The sequence below is a fragment of the Carassius auratus genome, chromosome 22 (genome assembly GCF_003368295.1).
Source record: "Carassius auratus strain Wakin chromosome 22, ASM336829v1, whole genome shotgun sequence".
Classification (NCBI taxonomy): domain Eukaryota; kingdom Metazoa; phylum Chordata; class Actinopteri; order Cypriniformes; family Cyprinidae; genus Carassius; species Carassius auratus.
Window position 1 is genome coordinate 18,167,967 of NC_039264.1, and position 20,540 is coordinate 18,188,506.

A 20,540-nucleotide genomic window follows, 5' to 3' on the forward strand; every position below is an offset into this window, starting at 1 on the left:
TACGAGGTCAAGAAAATATGATCATATTACCCCAATTTTACAGTCTCTGCACTGGCTACCTATTAAGTTCCGCATCAATTACAAATGATCATTACTTACCTATAAGGCCCTAAATGGTTTAGCTCCTGCGTACCTAACTAGCCTTCTACCACGTTACAATCCATCACGCACCCTAAGGTCACAAAACGCTGGACTTTTGGTAGTTCCTAGGATAGCAAAGTCCACTAAAGGAGGTAGAGCTTTCTCACATTTGGCTCCCAAACTCTGGAATAGCCTTCCTGATAATGTTCGGGGTTCAGACACACTCTCTCTGTTTAAATCTAGATTAAAAACACATCTCTTTCGCCAAGCATTCGAATAATGTATCTTTTTAATTGTGAGTATAGTTGCATCTGATCAAAGGTGCATTTTTATTCATTAGCTTGGGTTAAACTAATTTTAGTTTGTTGGATCAGCAGCTATGCTAATGATGTCTGTATTTTGTTTCTATGTTTCGCCACGGTAACTAGGATTTAAACAAGCTCCAGTCTGGATTCAGAACACCTGAGAAGAGATGATGCTGACCCTCAGAGGACCCCAGATGATGCTAACCTTGAATCAACAAACAGAACTAACAATTATTGCTAAATGTGTGACTGAATCATATAATAACTTAATTAATAATATTGATAGTTCATCGTCTAGCTGACTACGTCTTGTATTATTATTATTTTTTTCTAAAATCCTGTCAAATGTGCACAAACTACTAGCTACTACTAAATATTGTAGAAACATAACTTTTTTTGTAAAGTTGCTTTGTAACGATTTGTATTGTAAAAAGCGCTATACAAATAAACTTGAATTGAATTGAATTGAATCTTTCAGACACTGTTCTGAAGAAATTTCCAGCAAATTCACAAAAGTTTCTTCTGAATAATTTATTAGAAAAAATGAATGCTGAACAGACTCCTTAGCAGGTTTTACAATCTAATTTATTTTTAATATTTTAAACGTCATTCAGTACACATTTAGTTTTACATATCAACTGATCTGCAAGATGATCACTTACAGTTTTTATAATTTCAGTACCTTATATTGTAGCATTTATAATGTATTTCTCAGGCAACATAAGAAGGGCACTGTTACACATCAACACTTAGCGTAGGTTCTTACGCAGAAGTGTAGATCAGCCTTTAGGATTCCTGCAAAAGTCCTATAGGAAATAAACACTAATGCTTTAGGTTAACGAGCGACAGCTTGTACTGGGCTTGTACTGATTTTTATAATCTGACAAACATGCCATTCTGTCATTCATCAAAACAATACCAACCTGTGGTTTACATTCTAAGACTGAAATATAAGTTCTACATTAAAACAGAACACCAATACAAGATAACCTATAACCTGTTCAGCCTATAACAATTTTGATAATTAACTCAACATTGGGACTTCAGAGACCATATGGTGCTATAGGGTGCTCAGAAGAGCTTCCAAAGGTTTAACCGTGTTTTCATGACATGCCTTGTAAACATTAGAAATTTAAGTGGTGACACTTTAAATAAAATTAAAATATTAATAACATTAAACAGATCTAAATTTGATCTAAATTTGTAACATGGTATAATGAACTATCATGAGCATGAATGATCACCAGAGGGCAGAAGAAGATTGATTTTATATGTATATATATATATATATATATATATATATATATATATATATATATATATATATATATATATATATATACTTGTTTTGAGATGATATCAACATTTTTACGAAATGTTATATTATAAAAAATAATTAAAACAAAAACATGGTGCACCTTCAGTTTTATGGATGCTCAACAGGAAATGCTATAGCAAGTTAATGTCCTAAGTTGGCCTCTAGATGGCGCCAAGTGCAAAAGTGATTCGTTTAAAAAATCTGACATCACGTCATCCCAAACTGCAGATACACATACCACTAGACAAAATGGCTCTTGTATTTTCTTTAAATAGTACATTATTTGTGTGGGGGAAATAATGATTTGCATGTGCGTCAGTACCCAAACGACAAGTACTAAGATTTAAGTCAACAAAAAAGAAAATGAAGAGAAACACGAAGCATATCCTTATCTTTTTTTGACAATCTTGGTGTTTATTGTTAAGTATTGCATTTAAACTCACAGCTAGAATCAAGAGTGCATGTTTACAAAGAATGGCCACGAGTTCTTCCCAGTGGAGAAGCTTCTCCTCTAACAGACCCTTGAGTCTTTTGACAAAACACAGATGCTGTTTCAGGATCCGCTTAGCATTTTTCTTTATCTCCGGAGCGACTGAGAGCTGATCCCAGACCAGCACCACTTCTCTGGGAAGTGTCTTTGAATTCGGGCCTGGGTTGGTACATGGTGGCCTCAACAGGACACGGTCCGTTCTCTTCACAAATTAAATGCAATAAAACAAAACAAAAAACACCGGCATCTCATTATGGGCCCTGCAGATTTATAAACCAATAAACCAACATGAATGAAAATGATAGACAAAAGCAACATGGCCTCTCGTGAGGAAAACAGAAGAGGTTTGGCCAGGTGTTGATCAAGCACCAACGCACGTGAAAACGCCTCCGTGACGCTCACCTCAGTTTGTTCCAAACAATGGATTTACACCCGACTAAAACAACCACTAAAGCTCTCTTTACAGGGGTGAGTACATCTACTCCACACATATGGGACGTTAAGCAGCCAAAAAGCATGTGGTTGATGCTGGATCGGGACACCTAGCAGATGTCTGTGCTGCTCTTATTGCAAGCAGAACGTTTACAAATTAAACTTGGCTTTAAAACGCACTAAAAAAACAGCCCTGCATTTGGGGAGGAAATATATTTTTAAAAAACTAATAAATCACAGGCGGAGTGAGGTTATGGTTTAGAAGAGAATTGGGAAAATAAAAATGGAGAGTGCCATCAAAGATTTGACGAATGAAATAAATTAACCCTTTCCTCCGATCTTCGGATCAAGGGGAGAAAATAAATACGACTTGAAGAAAGTTAATTTAGTATGAATGATTCTTCTAACACAAAATAAAGAAATTAATGTGTTTGACATAGACCGTAGAGCGGGAAGCGAGAGTTCGCGGCTATTTTGACGCGCATGCGCCGCTCCCGGCGTCCACAGCACGCGACACGTAGTGGAATGCCTTTCAGCTTTAAAACGAATAAAATTCGAAACATTAATCGAATAAATAAAGAGCGGCACTCAGAGTTAGCATGCTTTAATCACATGTCCACGACCACTACCCGTGGTCACTCGTTCTTGTGTCGGGTTTTAAGTACTTCAGTGTGTAGGTTGTATAGTTTTAAAGAAAGTCGTCAAATTCCTCGGGCAGCCACAGAATTAAACTACTTCGGTTTCATCCAGCATAATGAACAAATAACACTGTCCGTGCCACCTCAGAAGACTCTCAGCAGGAAGATAGTCAATCTTTGCAAAAATATAATTTAAAATGCACAAAAACACATGACATACAGCAACAGAGGCAAGTTCTACCCATGGGTAACTACCTAACTCTTTTATTTTAACTTTAATTTATTAAACTATCATATTTATGTACAAAAACGAGCAAGTTGGCGTTGCTCTTTTGGACGGACACAAGCGTTGTGTCTCAAGAGTAGGAGTGCTAATGTGTTGATCAGACTACAAGAGTTTATTGCTTATTTCTGCCAGGAGAGACATCTAGTTAAACACGGGGGTCTACGGCGGGCTCTATGCGGACGAGTGCAAGATCGCTGGGTTTTAGCTGCTGCGTGGAAAGTAGCTCCACGGTTTAATGCACCAGATATTCCCACAGCCATGGGATTGTAGTTTTTCCGTTGTCTTTGATGAATGCAGTAGATCTTTCTGCTTTACTGGTTTTGTCAGGTAGCACCAATGACAGTCCTCGTTAGAACCATTAGACCGGATGGGAAGGAAATCAACAGGTGTGGGGCTTCTTGTGTTGATATGGAGTTACATGTGAAGTGATCCAATTTTGGGTGGGTTTAGTTGAATGTTTCACTAGTGACCAGTTCAAGACCCATTCATGTAGAGAATTAACAATCAGGGGTTTGGATTAAAAATTAAACATCTATTTTTATACATCTTAGCTTTCCTTTCGGAAAAAGGGGATACAGATAATGACAATTATCAGAAAAGTCTCTTAATCTAATAACCCAATTTAAAAAAAAATCACAATCACAGATTGTTTCCATCTCATTCATATTCTCTCAGATACATTCACAAACTTAAAACACCTGGCATTCTATAGGGCGGGTGGTGTTTTGGTCACCTGACTTAAATAAGAGTCTCTGATTGGTCGAGGAGAGTAAGGTGGCTTGGAGGCAGGACTCACTTCGAGGGCTGGGACTGTGTGTGTGTGTGTGTGTGTGTAAAGGGGAGCTCGTTTTATGAGCTGAAGGCCAGTTTGATGCTGCAGGAGGAGTAGCCCTCATCGCTGGCAGTGCTCTGTAGACTGCTGTGGTCGTCCAGATCGCTGGTGCTGGCTGTGCTGACGCTGTCCAGCTCTCCATTAGAGAACTCTGTGCTCTCCACGTCCACCTCCATCTCTTCTGTGTCTAAAGAAAGAGTGAAACAAAGTCAGACAACACTATCATAGCATCACAAAAGATATCTAGCTTTGCATTAGAGACGGACGGAACAATAGATGATAGAACGATTGACAGAATGACAATAATAAGTTTACAATAGATATATAAACATGAAGCTCCAACCTTGGTCTGAGTCGGAGCGGTCGGATCTCTCGGAGCTGAGGGCGGAGCCTACACTGTCAGTGCGTATCCTCTCGCCCTCCAGCACGCCCCCGCCGCCCCGCAGCAGGTCCAGTCGCCTCTGGAGGTGACGCTGCTTTCTCTCCAAACTCTCCAACTGATGCTGAGACTTACGCTCCGCTTCCTCCAGTTTCTGTGGGAAGACAAAGAATGGTGACTCACGGATAATTACGGAAAATCACTAACGGCACGCACAAGAGAATTCATGGTGTGATCAGTGATTATTACAGCTAAGGCATAAGTAAAGACACCTTCAGCGCTACAAGACCTTGATTGGGAACTGTTGCAAGCCAGATTCAAACTTGCATATATTTGCAAGAGCACTTAACCAAAATTTTTTAAACTACTTCATTAACATCATGTTCTATAAAAAAAGGATGGCTGATTTAATGAGGTGTGTGTTTTTCAAGCTCATGTGACTAATGGATTTGTTTACTACAGTTCTGAATCCAGTTCAGATCAATAACCCCCCACATGTGAGCTTATAATACATTACACTAGAACTGTTCAGCATGACCCCATCTACAAACACTAGTGCACACACACACACACACACACAGGTAACTGGTCGGGACAGATTAACCTGTTATTAGGGAAAAACCAGTAGGTCATCAGAATGAAAGCCAAACTGAACATACAGGGTTATCATCAGATATTTATAAAATGAAATGAATTCATTGATGAAGAAGCAATAGTAAATGTTGTTTAGACTGGACAGGACATCACAGGCAAAGACAGGGGCTACAGGATGAGTAAATGTGGCGAGTCAAATTCAAACCCATATTTCCCATATGAGCACCGTGGCTCAGTGTGTCAGAGCATGTGCACAAACCACTATGCCACAGCTTAATTTAGGAGCTCCTCTGAAGTGTGTTTACCTTTATGTGTGTTTTGGCCTTGTTGAGCAGTCCCAGTGTGGTGTGGCGGCTGCAGTCTGGTCCCAGCGGGATGAGAGTCTTCAATCGCTCCAGACACAAACGAAGGTGGGCTCGCCTGAAACATGACAAACAGAAACCTCAGTCTCGCACACGCACGCACACGCACGCCCTGAAAAAACCCAATGAACTCGCTGTACCTGTGTGATGTGACCAACCGTTTACAAGACAACACCTCATTCTCTGGCTCAAACACGCACACAAACACCCACACATGACTACTTCAAGATAGTATTCTAGGAACTCAAAACTTGACGATGAGATGGTTTCCTATCTGTCCCAAAAGTGGCCTGTGTGTCCAACAGTTATGAGTGTTAACTAAAACTAAAGAGAAGTATTTTTAGTACTTCAAATAAAATTAAAAATAAAAATGATAGAACAATGAAACCATATAAAATTTTTTAACCGAAATTATTTAACCAAAGAATGGTAGACATAAAAGAACTATAGACAGAATGATAGATAGAACAATCAAGAGACAGACAGACAGATAAATAGATAAAACAACAGACAGACGATGATGATTATGTTAGAATGATCCAAATAGAATGATAGAATGTTAGAACGATAGACAGAACAATAGATAGATAGATAGAATGTTAGAACGATAGACAGAACAATAGAATGATAGAACGAAAGATAGAATGATTAGCTTTTTTATTTTACTAAAAGTACTAAAGTAAATAAAACCTTAAAAACTAAACACACATTAGAAACACTAACAAGAAGATTAACAAGAACTATAATAGTTTATCAAGGAACCACTGGTGTCCAGCCCCCCTTTAAAACACAAGCAGACTCTCGGTCTATGTTTTACGAGCGTACTTGAGCACAAGCGTGCTTGTGTACAGGAGATCGCTATCAGTTCTCTAATTGTGTTATTGAGGCTTTTCAACTCTAATTCCGTTTGCATTCCACCTTATCGGCAATGAAGATGGCTGGTCTCTTTCTTTCTCATACACACACACACACAGTCCGTCTGGCCTGTGACAATTGCGGGAGATTTATCACAAGCCTTATCGCTCTGTCTGAGCACCACTGAGAGGGCACTGTTATCAGGACACCAGTCACACACCCGTCGCAGACGCTCCAGTGTCTGCCTCAGTGTGCGGACATTGATTGATCAACCTGGTGCATTAATGGCTGTAGGGAGTAGACTGGTATTTTAGACTAACTTGGAGCTCATACAAATGACTGCACCAGGCCTCTAATTCGTCTACATCAATTTTGCCCTTCAACCCCTTCAGCATGGCAACCAGATGTAACCCAAATATCTTTAAAGTACTTCTCACGCTATCTACATATCATCTGTTTCCAGACACGACAGCGCCACGTCACGCACTCAAACAGTGCTTGTCGGGAAAGTCTTATATACGTGCACGTGTTTGCTTTCGCCTGCGTTTGGCGTGATAAATGACTTCGTTTCAGTCAGCAGGCAGAGACCGTGCCAAACAACAATCACTAAGTATGTTGTCTCACAAGCTAAGTGAAAAACAACATCTTTTAAATACCTAATTATTACGTCACACGTTAAATACTTAGTTTCTGTGGTACCTAAAGAGCTTGGTTGTACAATGCGAGAAATCAAAACAGAAACCAATGCAAAAACACACAAGACAAAAGCTAGGTGTGTTTCAGTTACTATGAATAACTTGCAGTACGAACGACAATGCGTGTGCAGTAAAGTTATGTAACATAGATGAACTTTATCATGTCAGCTTTGTTGCAAAATCAAAATTGGCAGTTTGATACCTACATAGGCAGCTGCCTTCTAAAGAGGAACACTACACTTAAAATAAGGGTTTTTTTATTGGTATATTTTACAAAAGGTGAAAAATGTTCTTTAGATTTTTCAAATGTTCTTCACATTATGAAAAATAGTGTGACTAAAACAAGTTAACTATATAGCCTTAAATTGCTGCTTCTGTAGGCAGTTCATTTGGATTTGAAAGAGAGTAAATGAACGACCCTTGATAATCGTGGTTGTGCAGAATCTTGTGCTTCAAAAGCTGCAAGCGGAGTCTATTCTTCTGCTCAAGATCTGATGCTGGTAGAAGATGCCAAGATTTATACTCCTCTGCATTAGTCACATAGAGAACTCCACAACTCGGTTTAATAATAACTCCGATCTTACGTTTGAGCGTGTTCAGACCTGCTCTCTCTTACACCCCGAGCAAATATTTTACGACAAAACATCTACACATTTCCTTTAAATGACTCATAAACATAAACACACGCACATAGTCCGGGCTGTCACGATTGTGAAATGTGGGATTACATTTAATTATCACGCAAAAAAATGCAATATATAATGTGTGTACATGTGCACTTGCACTGTAATGTTTATACACATACATCTTTTGAGTTAGATGGAGCCGTCCTTTCTGTCCTCTGGTGTGGTGGGGGCTATATTAGGGATTGAAAACACATGCTTGCTCCAGATACTGCTTGGTTTATTGGTAAATAATGAATGGAGTTGGCATAATGCTATGGGCCTAGCATAGTAATAAGTAATGTCAAGGTCAAGTGGAGGATGACACCATTCGAACAAACTCTTAAATTATAATCTGCATTGAAATATTCAACACAACACAAGTGTGTGGAAAAGTATGCATACTGTCTATTTGTCAACTATCCATATATGCGCATGTGTAATCATAGCTTGATTCAACAGGAAATCTCATTTCCCCACGCAGCACCTCTGTCAATGCAGCAAGCTCAAATCTGCACAGTTCTCCACTGATAGAAACAGATTTAGAATTTTTCCTAAATCTTAGCATTTTTCTTTAAGTGAGAACAAACTGCCTGCTCTCTCGCAACCAACCACCTATTTATAGCATCATGTGTATGTAATATAGATGAAACCTCAAGCCATAATGATGGCATGGAGTTACCGTACAGTAATGCACGCATGCACACTAAAAACGTCGGATTCTCCCGTAGTATATTTTTCCTCCATTGCCTCACATGATGCCTTTAAAGCGTGGTGTCACATGGCTGGGTTATTGCACACCACTGCACAGATTATAAAGCAAGAACAGGCTCTGGGTTCTCAAGCCCTAGTTCAAATCTGATCAATACAGCAGGACTGACAGCTTGATCTGGGTTACCAGCCTTGTTTTATTTAAAGGTTTGCCCACGTGCTTTATGATGTCACAATGGGTGAGCATGCAGAGAGTCCCCATAATATCAGTAACAGTCCAAAGCTGTCGAACAGCTCTTAGATTAAACACGAGTGTTATCCTCCCCCACCACATAAACACACAGATGGGAGGCCATAATTGGTGCTAGTCCTCCGTTCTCATGTAATCTGTCCAAAAACTGGACGAAAAGTAACGCGAGCATGACATTAGAGAGATGTACTAACCTAAAAGCAACGTGTAAGCATACATATGCTGAGAATAAAGCAACCTTCAAATGTGGGCAGAGGAGGAGGAGGAGGAGGAAGGGAGAGATGGTTGCAGATGTAAAGTTAGAAGGTGGGGGGTAGTCAGAATAGAGAGAATGAAAGGGAGATGAATAAAGAGGTAGGAGGAAGAGACAGATACCAGTGCAAGGAGAGTAGAGACAGATTCTATGACGGCGCTATATGTAAACATGTTTGGAAACAAAGCAGCCTTTGAGCCATGCATGGGGTGAACCAATGACAGCTTACTGTACAACACACGAAGGGGGGTGGATGTGCAAAAATACATATTTTCGAAATTGAATAGTGAGTGGGTTGCCTGCATATAACTAGTGGACAGACTGGTCTCATTCAGCGTCAACAGAGCAAGAAGTAATGTAATAGGCTGCAAGTGTTTTAAAAAAATCTGGACTCTTTTTAGCTTTATTCAGGTCTTGAATGCAGTTTTCACTCAAAAAACTGTGTGAGATGTGATACAAGAAGCAGCAATAAACATATCAAAAACTACAAACAAATAAATGAAAAAATGCGGATGAACTAGTCTCACTTCCATTCGTCTAATCAGTTGTCGTGCAACTAGTCGAACATTGAGACCTATCCTTAGTAGGTCGAGACAGAACGAGAACTACATCGGGCTGAGGATATACCTTTGCTGCACCCCTGGTTAAACACACATACATAAACGCACTACAGGCAGAGCGATGGCTACAATCCATAGGGAAATAAAGGAGCATGTACAAACTCAGACAGTAACAGCTGTGGTGGAGCAAGGCCCGCTCTGGCTCATCAGTTACACATGGATTAGTTCACACGTGCTGAGCTGTAATCTGCTCCGTACAGCCCAGACCAGCAGACCCCACTCACATGCCCACAGAGGTTGTGTGTGTGGTCATGTGATTGCTGCCCCCATACCTAAAGCTTCTGCAGATGGCTGTGTGCATGGAAAACAAAGATTCTCTATTGTGTGGCTTTCTATAACATGGGTTTCAATTGGCCAGAAGGTTGTGGACACTTTGGATAATCTAATAAACGTGAGGTGATCCCAAAAACAAACGGGACGAAATCAGAAAACAGAAATGTCACCAGATGTTTGGATCACACCACTCGCTCTCAGAAAATCCACTCAATCCATTTTACTTCCCGGAAGGCCGCCTAATCCGAACACAAAAAATACACACACAGCTGTGGTGGAAGTGCAAACAGCCATAGGACTCTTCTCTAATCAGATCAAAGGCCATGACACACAAAGCGAAGGACCATGGGTGCAGATCAATGTAGTTGGTTATGATTGGACGACCTTCAGTAGGTCCACTGATTGGATGGCTGGATAGTATAGCTTTGTCTCGCATGCCATGATGAGTCCCTAGGACAAGCACAACTCAATATATGGCACTCTGTGGTAGGCCCCAGGGCTGTAACCACCACAAACATTGAGGAGGACATTTCAACCCAAGATTTTGATCAGTAGTTAGTTGCCCAATAATTATTTTTTTTTCAAATGGCCAATTGTCAAGTTGGCTATTTCAAGTTCAATTTGGTATTGCACCAGTTTTTAACATTTAGTTACATCCTTGCCAGACCTGCAAACTGTCATATTTTTACACAAAGGAGAAACAAAAATCAAATTCAAAGTTCATTATCAGGTTTTAAGGGTGTTGCTCGGGACATTTAACTGACTGTCAATCAGGAATGTTACTTGGTTCCTAGAGTTCAGCCTGTAATTCAAGAATTTGGTTGTACTAGTAGGAGGTGTCTAAAAATGTTGGGTGTGGATGTATAGGAAGGTTTATGATTGCATCAAGGATGTGGGTCTGTTTGTGTGTTGTTTCTGTATCCTTACTGAATAGTAACCATGCGTGCTTCATTTGAAGTGAGATGTGCGATGAAACACTGTGTTCTTTTACAGAACACAGTAAATGTGGGCCAAGGCAGAGCACTAGTGGCCTGTGAATCTACAATGTCCTCTGCTATACTCTTCCGACATAACCCAAAGACTGCCACAGGGGTGTGTGTCCTTCCTGACTCACCCAAAACACCCAGAGCTCTGTCAACCGTCCACAGCATGAGTGTGCATCTACGCGTGCACTGTGAACATGCTCTGGCACGTGTGTGATTCTGCTTTGCTTACTTGACCAAAGACACGCTCCCTAAGCTGCTTTTGCTGGCCAAGAAAAGCTTACAAGGCATCAGGTCATAGAGAACAGTCAGTTCTCAGCTTCCCTTCCAGGCCTTTCCGGAATTCCCAGGGGAAGCGGAATGTTCAGACTCCAGCTTCCTCTGTACTGCCGTAGAAAACAGGGAGGACAACATGTAAGGTCATCGGTAGAGAGTTCTTGTGGAGCACACTTTGGACATGGATGATGTCGTAGCTTCTAAGCGCACTATTCCTAACGATTCTTTTTGTGGGTGGAAGTGTGTTGTAGCCAATCTGCCCAAGCGCCTCTACGTTCTGAAAAGATCTTTTCTTAGGGCCGCTGGTCTATTTTCAGTAAGCCTGCTTGGCAGCTTTATTCCTGAGCCTTTGCATTCTGACTGTCAAACACACCACAGCCCACACATCCACGGCAGTGTGCTTAACACACATTCCAACACCCTCGCTTTCATACACCCAATAATTAACAACCAGATACCCATAATTGGAAATGAAATCAGTGATTTCAGTTTAATTCGAGATCTTTTTTTGCTGACATCCGAACTGTGCAACCAAACCCCAAGTTCAGGAAGTTGAGGCTCACCACATATGTTCAAAGGCATCATGAGATCAAACGGCGGCATGCTTGCATGAACACATGCGTGTTATCTGTATAACTGTGTGGTGGGTTACGAGAGGCCGGAATGCGGTCACAAAGCTTTCATCTTCTTCCTCTTCCTTTCTCACATGCAAACACACTGAGCTATCTTACATCTTCATCAAGCAGATACTGCATGTGACGCCTGACACAAAATGGTCACCGCTTGCCACCTGGGATTACAGTAAGGCATTGGCAAGCAGGAAACTGTCGCCTTGCGCTTCCAGTTGGGCCACTCAAGGCATTTGACTAAGTATTTTGGTATATCACGAAAGAAGATTGGAAGGGATGTCCTATCTTTGAGAACTCTACAAGTCATGCGGAGTCAGAGGTAATATGGTTTTGTGTTGGGTTGGGCTGTTTTACTGTACCTTCGTTATAATGCGTTGTGTAATGTTTGTGTGTGCTGACAGTAAAGGCTGTCCGACAAGCCCTGTCCTCTTTATCTGTACCAAACCCAACAACCCCACGCCAGCGCACTGACAACCCTTCATATGTTTAGACATTATCTAAGAAACCCAGCCGGTCTGGTAGGAGACAAGTCTACTTGCATGCTCGCATACATATAGGGCATTTAAAACTACTCAAGTTGAACTGTGTGCTTTGGTCCACCAATGATTCTGCAGCAAATTCTTTGTCCAAGTTTCTAATCTCACCCATGTCCCGTCTAAAATGACTGGCAAGCAAATAAACGTGACGATCCATGACTAAGCTGTGCTTAAGAAAAGTTAACAAAGCTCCAGGTTTTCATACAGAGGGGCACAAAGGAGTTCCTGTTAGTCTAGACCGGGGTTATTTTCAGTCTTTAAAGTGGAGCCTTCAGTATTCGCGTGCATAGAGCCTAAACATCAGGCCCCACACTGTCTCATGAGACTAGAGCATACAGTCCATCTGTAGACACTCATGGTTTACGTTCACTATGCACACGGATGGCTATTTCAAAGAAATAAACCACCCATATGATTGGGACATTTCAAAGAAATCACACTTGTATTCTTCTTATAATGTACACCTACAGTAATAACCGGTTTCCTTCTGTGAACTTCCTATTATGCAAATGACGTTGTGAAAGAACGGACAAATGAGTGCGTCTCTCGTTTCTGTTGTCTCCCTGGACTCTGGGCAGTAATCTGAAGCTGAGGCTGCAGTAGTTGTGCAGGAACGAGGGGCGAGTGAGCCATGAGGAGAGTGAATGCCCTTAGATTAGCAGAATTGGGTCACCTCTTACTTTCACTTTTAGGTACCTGTTGCTGCAGGGACAAGCTGAGGACAACCACAGGACAATTCTTCCGTGTTGTCAAACTTCCTGTTCACCCTAAGAAATGCCATTTTTATTTGTCATATTTGATGAATTTTTGGAAAGTAGCTTCAATACTTGAAAGCACTACATTTATTCCGCATGATACTTTCAGTTTACTCGGGACCTACTTTTTTTTTTTTTGGAACTGTTTTTTACAACTTATTAACTTGTCTTATTACTTAGGAGCTTTAAAATGTAGTCCACTGCAAGTCTTTTCGGAAATGACAACTATACATTATTCCCTCACTTACCAACTCTTGCATGCCAATGCTCTACAAAAAAGCAAATCGGGAAATATAGCAACAAACCACAAAGCTACAACTTCCAATTTTTATTGTGAGTACAAGACTGCAATACATCACTGTTCAACCACAACATACTAAACTAAAGACTAAAGCACTGGTCTCATATTGGGATCCAAATATCATCGCCTTGCTTGCTATCACCTTTTTTGTTAATACAATTTTAATACCTATTTGTAATCATGACAATTAGCGCACATTCAAGTGGTGCTCATGAGGTTGAGGCAAGTATTGGCTTGTGATATTTCCTGTCATTGCCAGTCAAATAATAATAAATTACTTAAAACTGGTACTTACCGATTTTTCTCCAGCTCATTGTGCGTGGACCTGTAAAACAAAACAGAGGCAATTAATGAGCAAACATCAACCTGCTTGTGAGGAATTAAGTGCAAGGTTTTTATCATAACCCCCATCATAAGCATTAGCTCATTCCTTGAGCACTTATCTCCAGAATTAAATGTCAGCTCTCATCATTAGATCAGAGAACGTGTATGCGGGGAGGAAAGTCTGGCCGCTCATAAAGAACAAGTCCATGCATCATTAAGGGTTCCAATGGATTTACTAATTAATCTTTATTGGGGGGGGGGGGGGGGTCGAACCAGCAACAACCAATCGAGTGGCCCCAGAGGGAATTATAAAGGCTCCTCTAAATGACCCACATGTCACTGCAAGTCTTTGTTTGTAGCGTAAAGACAGAGACATGAAGTGTGCAGAGCAGAGAAAGCGAGCACAATGACCAGCCTATATGAGAGTACGTGAGAGCTGTCCTCTTCGTACAATGAGTGAGTGCCAGTGGACGCTCACTTTCTCTCTCTCTCGTCCTCTCTGAGCGCACGAGTCAGTGTTATGTTAATAATGTAAAGTGAATCAGCCGCCCCCCTAAGAGGCTCTTTGTGTGGCAACATGCTGAAAGCTTTTCCAAAGGTCTAAATGGCCGGCCGAACCGGTGCACGGCAATGCCGTTGCAGGGGCAGCAAGACGTCGCTGCAGCGAGGGCTTACCCCTCAGTGGGTCATGTGACTTATCTTCCTTTCCTGACTATTAATACCAAGATTATGTTTTCAGGCATCCTGTAGCTGACCTTATGGTATTGCCACTTCTGCACGGGAGGATGCTTGCAAGATGAAGGGGGAGGAGGAATACAGCAAGACAGGAAAAGTCCGATGAAAAAAAACAACAGTATGACCGTTTTGTGAACGGATGTGTAGTGTCAAGAGACATGCACTCTAGGAAAAGACCATAAAAATGGCACGCGGTGTTGTTTTTTATAGGTTTTTACCTGTCGTTTTGAAATACACTTTGAATTGTGTTGTATTTAGGGTTCAAGTGTTCGTAAACTTAATGTCCTGGTGGAAAATTACCAGTACTTTCTTATTTTCTATGGATGTTTTTCTTACAGTGTAACACTGGCGTATTCTGAAGTTATTATTTGCAGCAGAAGTGAAAAAATCTTGTATTTTAATGCTCAAAAATGTGGGTTGCCTAAGGCATGCAAAAATGAGGATGACCCAAATGGTTTTTTAAACATGTGGAAATGTAATCTTTCCACCATCTTCATTTCAACTGAGGAAGCCTGAATGACCTCTTCTCGGGGAGACACACACAGGCATTGCCAGATGATCAGATAGTGTTTCCCTTACATTTCCCTCATTATAGCTCACTTTGTGTACAGTAACACAGACCTAAGATCAGTCATCAAGATGTCTGTTACTTAGAAATGCAGTGAAACAAAACAGACACTACAGACAGGAACTGACACAACATTGAGCATAAATCACATGCACATTGCGTCTGAGAGACAAGGAAAGAAAAAAAACCTAAATGGCATTCTGGTCAATGCAAAACCTGTAGCTAGATGCCATTTTGATAAACTCAAAAACTTGTTCCTAGACGGCATTCTTGGTCAACTCGAAACCCATAGACAGAACCCATTCTTGGTCACCTCAAAACCTGTAGCTGGACATCTTTTTTTTTTTTTTTTGGTGGGTTAACAACACTTGTTAAATTGCGTACAGTGAAAGAAATTCTGGCCATCTGAAAACCTAGTGAACTACCTGTACAGACAACATTTTAGGCATCACAAAAAAAGTGACCAACCTAGATGACATGTAATAAACCAACGCTGATTAACCATGGTTTTATTATAGTAAACATGCAGTAAAGCATGGCTTTTGGCAGATTGATTACATTTTTATAACCAGTTTTACTACAAATACCATGGTTAAACTACGGTTAGTGCGGAAAAACCATGGTTAACAATGGATCAACTATAATAACCGTGTTTTTGGTTTCATTTGTGGTAAACCCGTGGTTAATTTCCGCACTGTCTACCCAGTTGCCAATTATGGGCATCACAATACCTAGTGAGATGTTCACCTGGTTGATATTTTTGGCCATCTCAAACGCTAGTAAACTGTCCACCAACATAATAACATTTACTGGCATCATGTCAGCGCACTATTTTCGTGATTTAAAAAAAAAAACGTCTTTTAATAGACGGATTAAAACGTTTGTTTCCGCATTTTTGATTAGTTTCTTTTATCAAATCGTGATTTAGCGGAAAAAGACCGGTGACGGTTTTCCAAAACATGTTTTAGGAGGAGAATAACGTGGAAAAATAATTTAATAAGGACGCCTCAGGCTGTTCACCTTGGCAGCCTGAAAACAACAGTCGCTGTAAATAAGAGCCAGTGTTCAAGAGTCCGGGGCGAAACTAAAATACTCCTCTCTCGTGAGAACCAGTGGTGCAAACTGGTTTGTCTGCTTTCCGCACTGACTCTTGAGCGGACATAACCGCAGACTCGTCAACACACACCACAGATATCGACACTGCAGACTTTCGGTGCAAACAAAACGAAACCAAGTGGCGCTCAAAAGCGAAAACAGGACGTGAGTTTTTGCACGGTCCCTGCGAGCTCAACGCTGCGGCAGTCCTTTTGACAATCAGCTGATGAGAGCTCCCCTCCCCCAAAACAACACTAAATAACAAAACACCACCCTTTAGAAGGTGCATATTAAAATATACATGTGATATTCTCTGCTATATTTCTAAAAGGCATTATCAAATGTTTATTTAACGTATCAAACACAAGTCATAAACTGAAAGGCGATGATTCAAGCCAGTATTAAAAGCAGTGACAGATGTCATAGCAGTGTGATCTATGCACACGTCTCTCTCTCTCTCTGGCTTTCCTTCAGCAGTTTTAATTTGTGGAGAGTCGGATCATGTGCTGCTTACCTGTTGTGGTTGTTGCTGAACTTTTTGTTTCGGAGTTTCCTTTGTCTCTGGTAGCTGGAGTGCTCAATAGACGGAAAGGTCGAGGCATATCCGTGTTCACTCTCTGAAAAAGACACCGCAGAAACGTGTCACATCTAACCAGACACGGGCCAAGTCCCTCTGAACACCCCATGCACTTCAAAATACAGCCAGTTCACGGGCTGGCCTCGTTTGGCAGGACAGTTTGCATGTTAGAAATATCAATAGCATGTACCTCTTTCTCTCCTTTCTATATATTCGGCTGCTTCCAGTAACCTCTGGATATTCAGCACAGCAGTCATCGTTTGATTAGATCTGAGTATCGTTTTGTTTTCTGATATGTGATCACGATGACAGCTGTCGCGTCGCAAAACGCAGCATTGAATATCCTCCTGTGTTTTTGTTTCTATTTGCTGAGCCGTCGAGACTCGAGGTATTATTCCCTTAACACTTTCACCAAGCGAGTTACAGGAAATCAAACACTAATAAAACACCCGACGCCTGGATATCAAAGTAGTAAAAGTGCTTTAGGAAAACAGTCGAATACAAAGTGTATAAAACGAGTAGAAACAGGTACAAAAGCGTCTCCGAGAGCCCAGCCTGCGAAGTCCCTGGTGCTCGCGCTGTTTTCTCCTCCTCTCGTTTGTTTACCTTCTGTTTTAACAGCTGAGAGGACAGAAACCTCCGCGCGGGGCATCATGGGAAATGTAGTCCTTTGCGGCCTTTTAACTCAGGAACAGGACAGGCTGGTTTATTATTACGCTATTAGTCATTAGAAATAATAACCTTGCTTAAATGGTTAAATCTGTCTTTAGTGTTAGTTTATTAACGATTATTTAATAGTAAATACATATTAGACAAAATCCAATTCAAGAATATTTAGACATTTATACCCAATGAGATTAAAACATACTAAGAAAATTCTTAATATTCATTAATATATAGTTTACTGTTGTATTCGTTATTTTTATTAGTAGTAGTAGTAGTAGTAGTAGTAGTATCCGAGCTAATACCAATTGCATCTTAAATGTATATTTTACTCAACCATTTATTTTGCATTTAATTTTATACGCAGCCATGTTCCAATCCATGTAATCTGCGTTACGTTTAATAATTAAAAATGCCGTTTTTGCCATTTTCCCGTTTTGTCACTTCGCACTTCAACTCCCACAATCCCTTCCTTCCAGTGCGGTTTAAGCCAGGCCCAGCAACATATGACATCACAGCACCGGAGCACCGTGATTGGTTAGAAGCTCTAGTAAGCGTCCGCCAACGCAACATGCCCCTGGCCAATCAGAGCAGCGCAGTGCGCCATGTGTTAACACACCCCCAAAGAAACAGGAAGGCGAATTGGAGAACTCTTTAAAAAGTAGAATTATGCAATATATAACATTTCAGATTTAACCGGTGTTTACTCTGGTTTGCTTTAAATAGCAATGGATAATAATAAATCGAACAAGAGCGAATGGTGAAAATGTGAAAAAGATATACTGTTTCTAAAGCGCTTCATATTAATCCATCTTTATAATAGTTGCATAATAATAGACGCAATCAGCCTTAAACAGTATCGCAAATAAAAGAATTACAGGCGCCAAATACATTTTCCGACAATTTACGATCTTATCAAAGCACAATATAATGCACAAACGAAAACAACTTCATGTGATAAAATGCCTTTATTTATAAGATAGACGTTTAATCATCATTCATACACTCTTATACTAGATGCGTAATGGAGTGTTAAAGCTGCAAACTACAGTGAGAGGTGACGTAAGCGTGTGTATTGTGCCAGCAGATGCAATTTATTTATTTATTTATATACTTGTTTATGTTCCTCGAGAGAAGGAGATGGCAAACAGCCTGGGCATGTCTCTCCGCCGAACAATGCCAGACTCTGAGCTGACAGTGCATGCCAGCTTGGGACAGCCAGCCTGCGATCGGAGACATTAAGTGCGCTGCAGAGGGAATTATTCACCGGTTTTTGTCTCTCTGACACGTGCAATAAAGCACTGATCTTTGAAATATGGCGTTATGCGACTTTGTGCATGTGAAAATAGCCCTGAAACAATTAAAGTTTCTTTTTTTGTGTGTATTATAAAAATGCTAAAATACAAAAGGTCTCCCGTTACATTTTGTAAACTTGATCCTTTAAAACCATTGTGCGTGTGCATCGCATATCGGGGTACATTGCACATGTTCCTCGTCTACTTGGCTTGATCCTTTGTTGTCTGAGTCTATTGACAATGAAACAGTTTGTCTGCATTACACGAATGAGTCGAAATCTCTCATAAGTGCACTATAATTTCACTTACTTCCATCCTTCCTCTCGGTGCTCTCAATAAAACGCGCAGCCTCCAATAAAACCTGCACATTTGTCAGGAAAGTGTTTAACATGGAAGAGTCTCTGGAGTTGAAGACGTCATTGAAAGGACAGGTGGACATCTCAAAGTCTGGCTGATCCAAAGACGTCTCGGACTCCAGAAACAAGTCCTCGGCCTTCAGCTCTCTTCGTTGCCTCTGAGTCCTCACCATTTCGCTCCCGTGCAGTGAATGTGGCTGATATCTGAAGTGTGTGAGAGTTCTTGTGCTGTGCGACGCGCTCTCGGGAGCTACTGAATAAATGAAGGGAATGTAAGGATGAGGAGAGAATAACACTCTCCGGCGGAGCGGGGTCCTAGCGCCCGCCTCGAGCTCAACTGTCACGTCCGCAACGTGCCCCTCGGGACTATGACGTCATCAGCCTGCTCCCGTGCCTTAGTAATCGCGACTTGTCATGTAATATAAAAAGGTTGATCTACATACTTATGAAGTACTGGCTTGCATCGTAACAGTAAGAAAAATGCACGCTCACTTTAACTGGAAATAAAACCAAAAAAAGCTCAGTTACTATAGTTAAAGCATGGTAACCACAATTTTATTATTTAACAATGGTTTTGAAACACTAACCATCAGTTACGCTGCCTCAATGCATCATGGGATAGCAAAGCTATTGGATGTGTTCTTCGGAATACGGAAGTAGTGAGTAATTGAGAAACATATGACTATTGTTTTATGAATATTGTGAATTCTGTCACAGGACTGCTCTTTTCACCCACTGTTTTTGCCTACTACATTGAAGGGAAGCAGGCCTAGTAGATTTTGGCTTCCACCATACCAGATTTAAAAGCTTTTCTAAGCTACAAAAGTAACACAAGAACACTATGAGTTACTAATTCAGATTAGTCCATCCTCTTCCATTACTAAGCACATTTTAGGACTTTGTGTAATCAGGCTTTATAAAGCTCAAACATACGAACATGTCATGTTTTGGTTTGATTAGCAGAGTAACTTTCTGTCACACCCAGGTTAAAGGAGCGGTCATTACGCTTTTTGTTCCATTGTATTCCATTCATATGCATGCAAACCCTGGAGACTGGAAACGTGAGCTCAGCTCATGCGAAACTGTTTCACTGCTTCAGGTTTGTTGACCTCTGACCTGCGAATACATGCATCATAGTGTGACCTCTTTGCATTGTTATTATCATTAAAGGGACAATTCACCCCAAAATGAAAATATTGCCATTTATTCACCCTCATGTGGTTTCAAAACTGTTCTTTCTTCTCTTGTGTTGAACAGAAGAAAGAAACCCATGAAACAGTGTGAGGGTTAGTAAATGATGTCAACGATCCCTTTGATGATAATAATCATGCTAAAATGATAAAAATAAGAAAAAAAAATCACCGTCCATTCCCTGCGGTCTGACTTTTTTTTTTTTTTTTTTATTATGGCA

General features: G+C 40.7%; 1 protein-coding gene across 2 annotated transcripts; it reads right to left on the reverse strand.

The window, feature by feature from the left end:
• Window positions 1-2,095: 2,095 nt before the first annotated feature.
• On the reverse strand, window positions 2,096-19,397 carry LOC113039883 (max-interacting protein 1). Of its 2 annotated transcripts, none has more exons than XM_026198023.1 (6): window positions 19,083-19,397; window positions 16,753-16,855; window positions 13,812-13,841; window positions 5,661-5,775; window positions 4,726-4,915; window positions 2,096-4,569 (listed from the first exon to the last, which is right to left on the reverse strand). In XM_026198023.1, the coding sequence occupies exons 1-6, from the start codon at window positions 19,300-19,302 to the stop codon at window positions 4,400-4,402; spliced, it is 828 nt and encodes a 275-aa protein (XP_026053808.1). In that variant the 5' UTR covers window positions 19,303-19,397; the 3' UTR covers window positions 2,096-4,399. The 2 variants fall into 2 exon arrangements, with proteins under 2 accessions (XP_026053808.1, XP_026053809.1); XM_026198024.1 differs by lacking the exon at window positions 19,083-19,397 and adding an exon at window positions 17,006-17,422.
• Window positions 19,398-20,540: the final 1,143 nt, after the last annotated feature.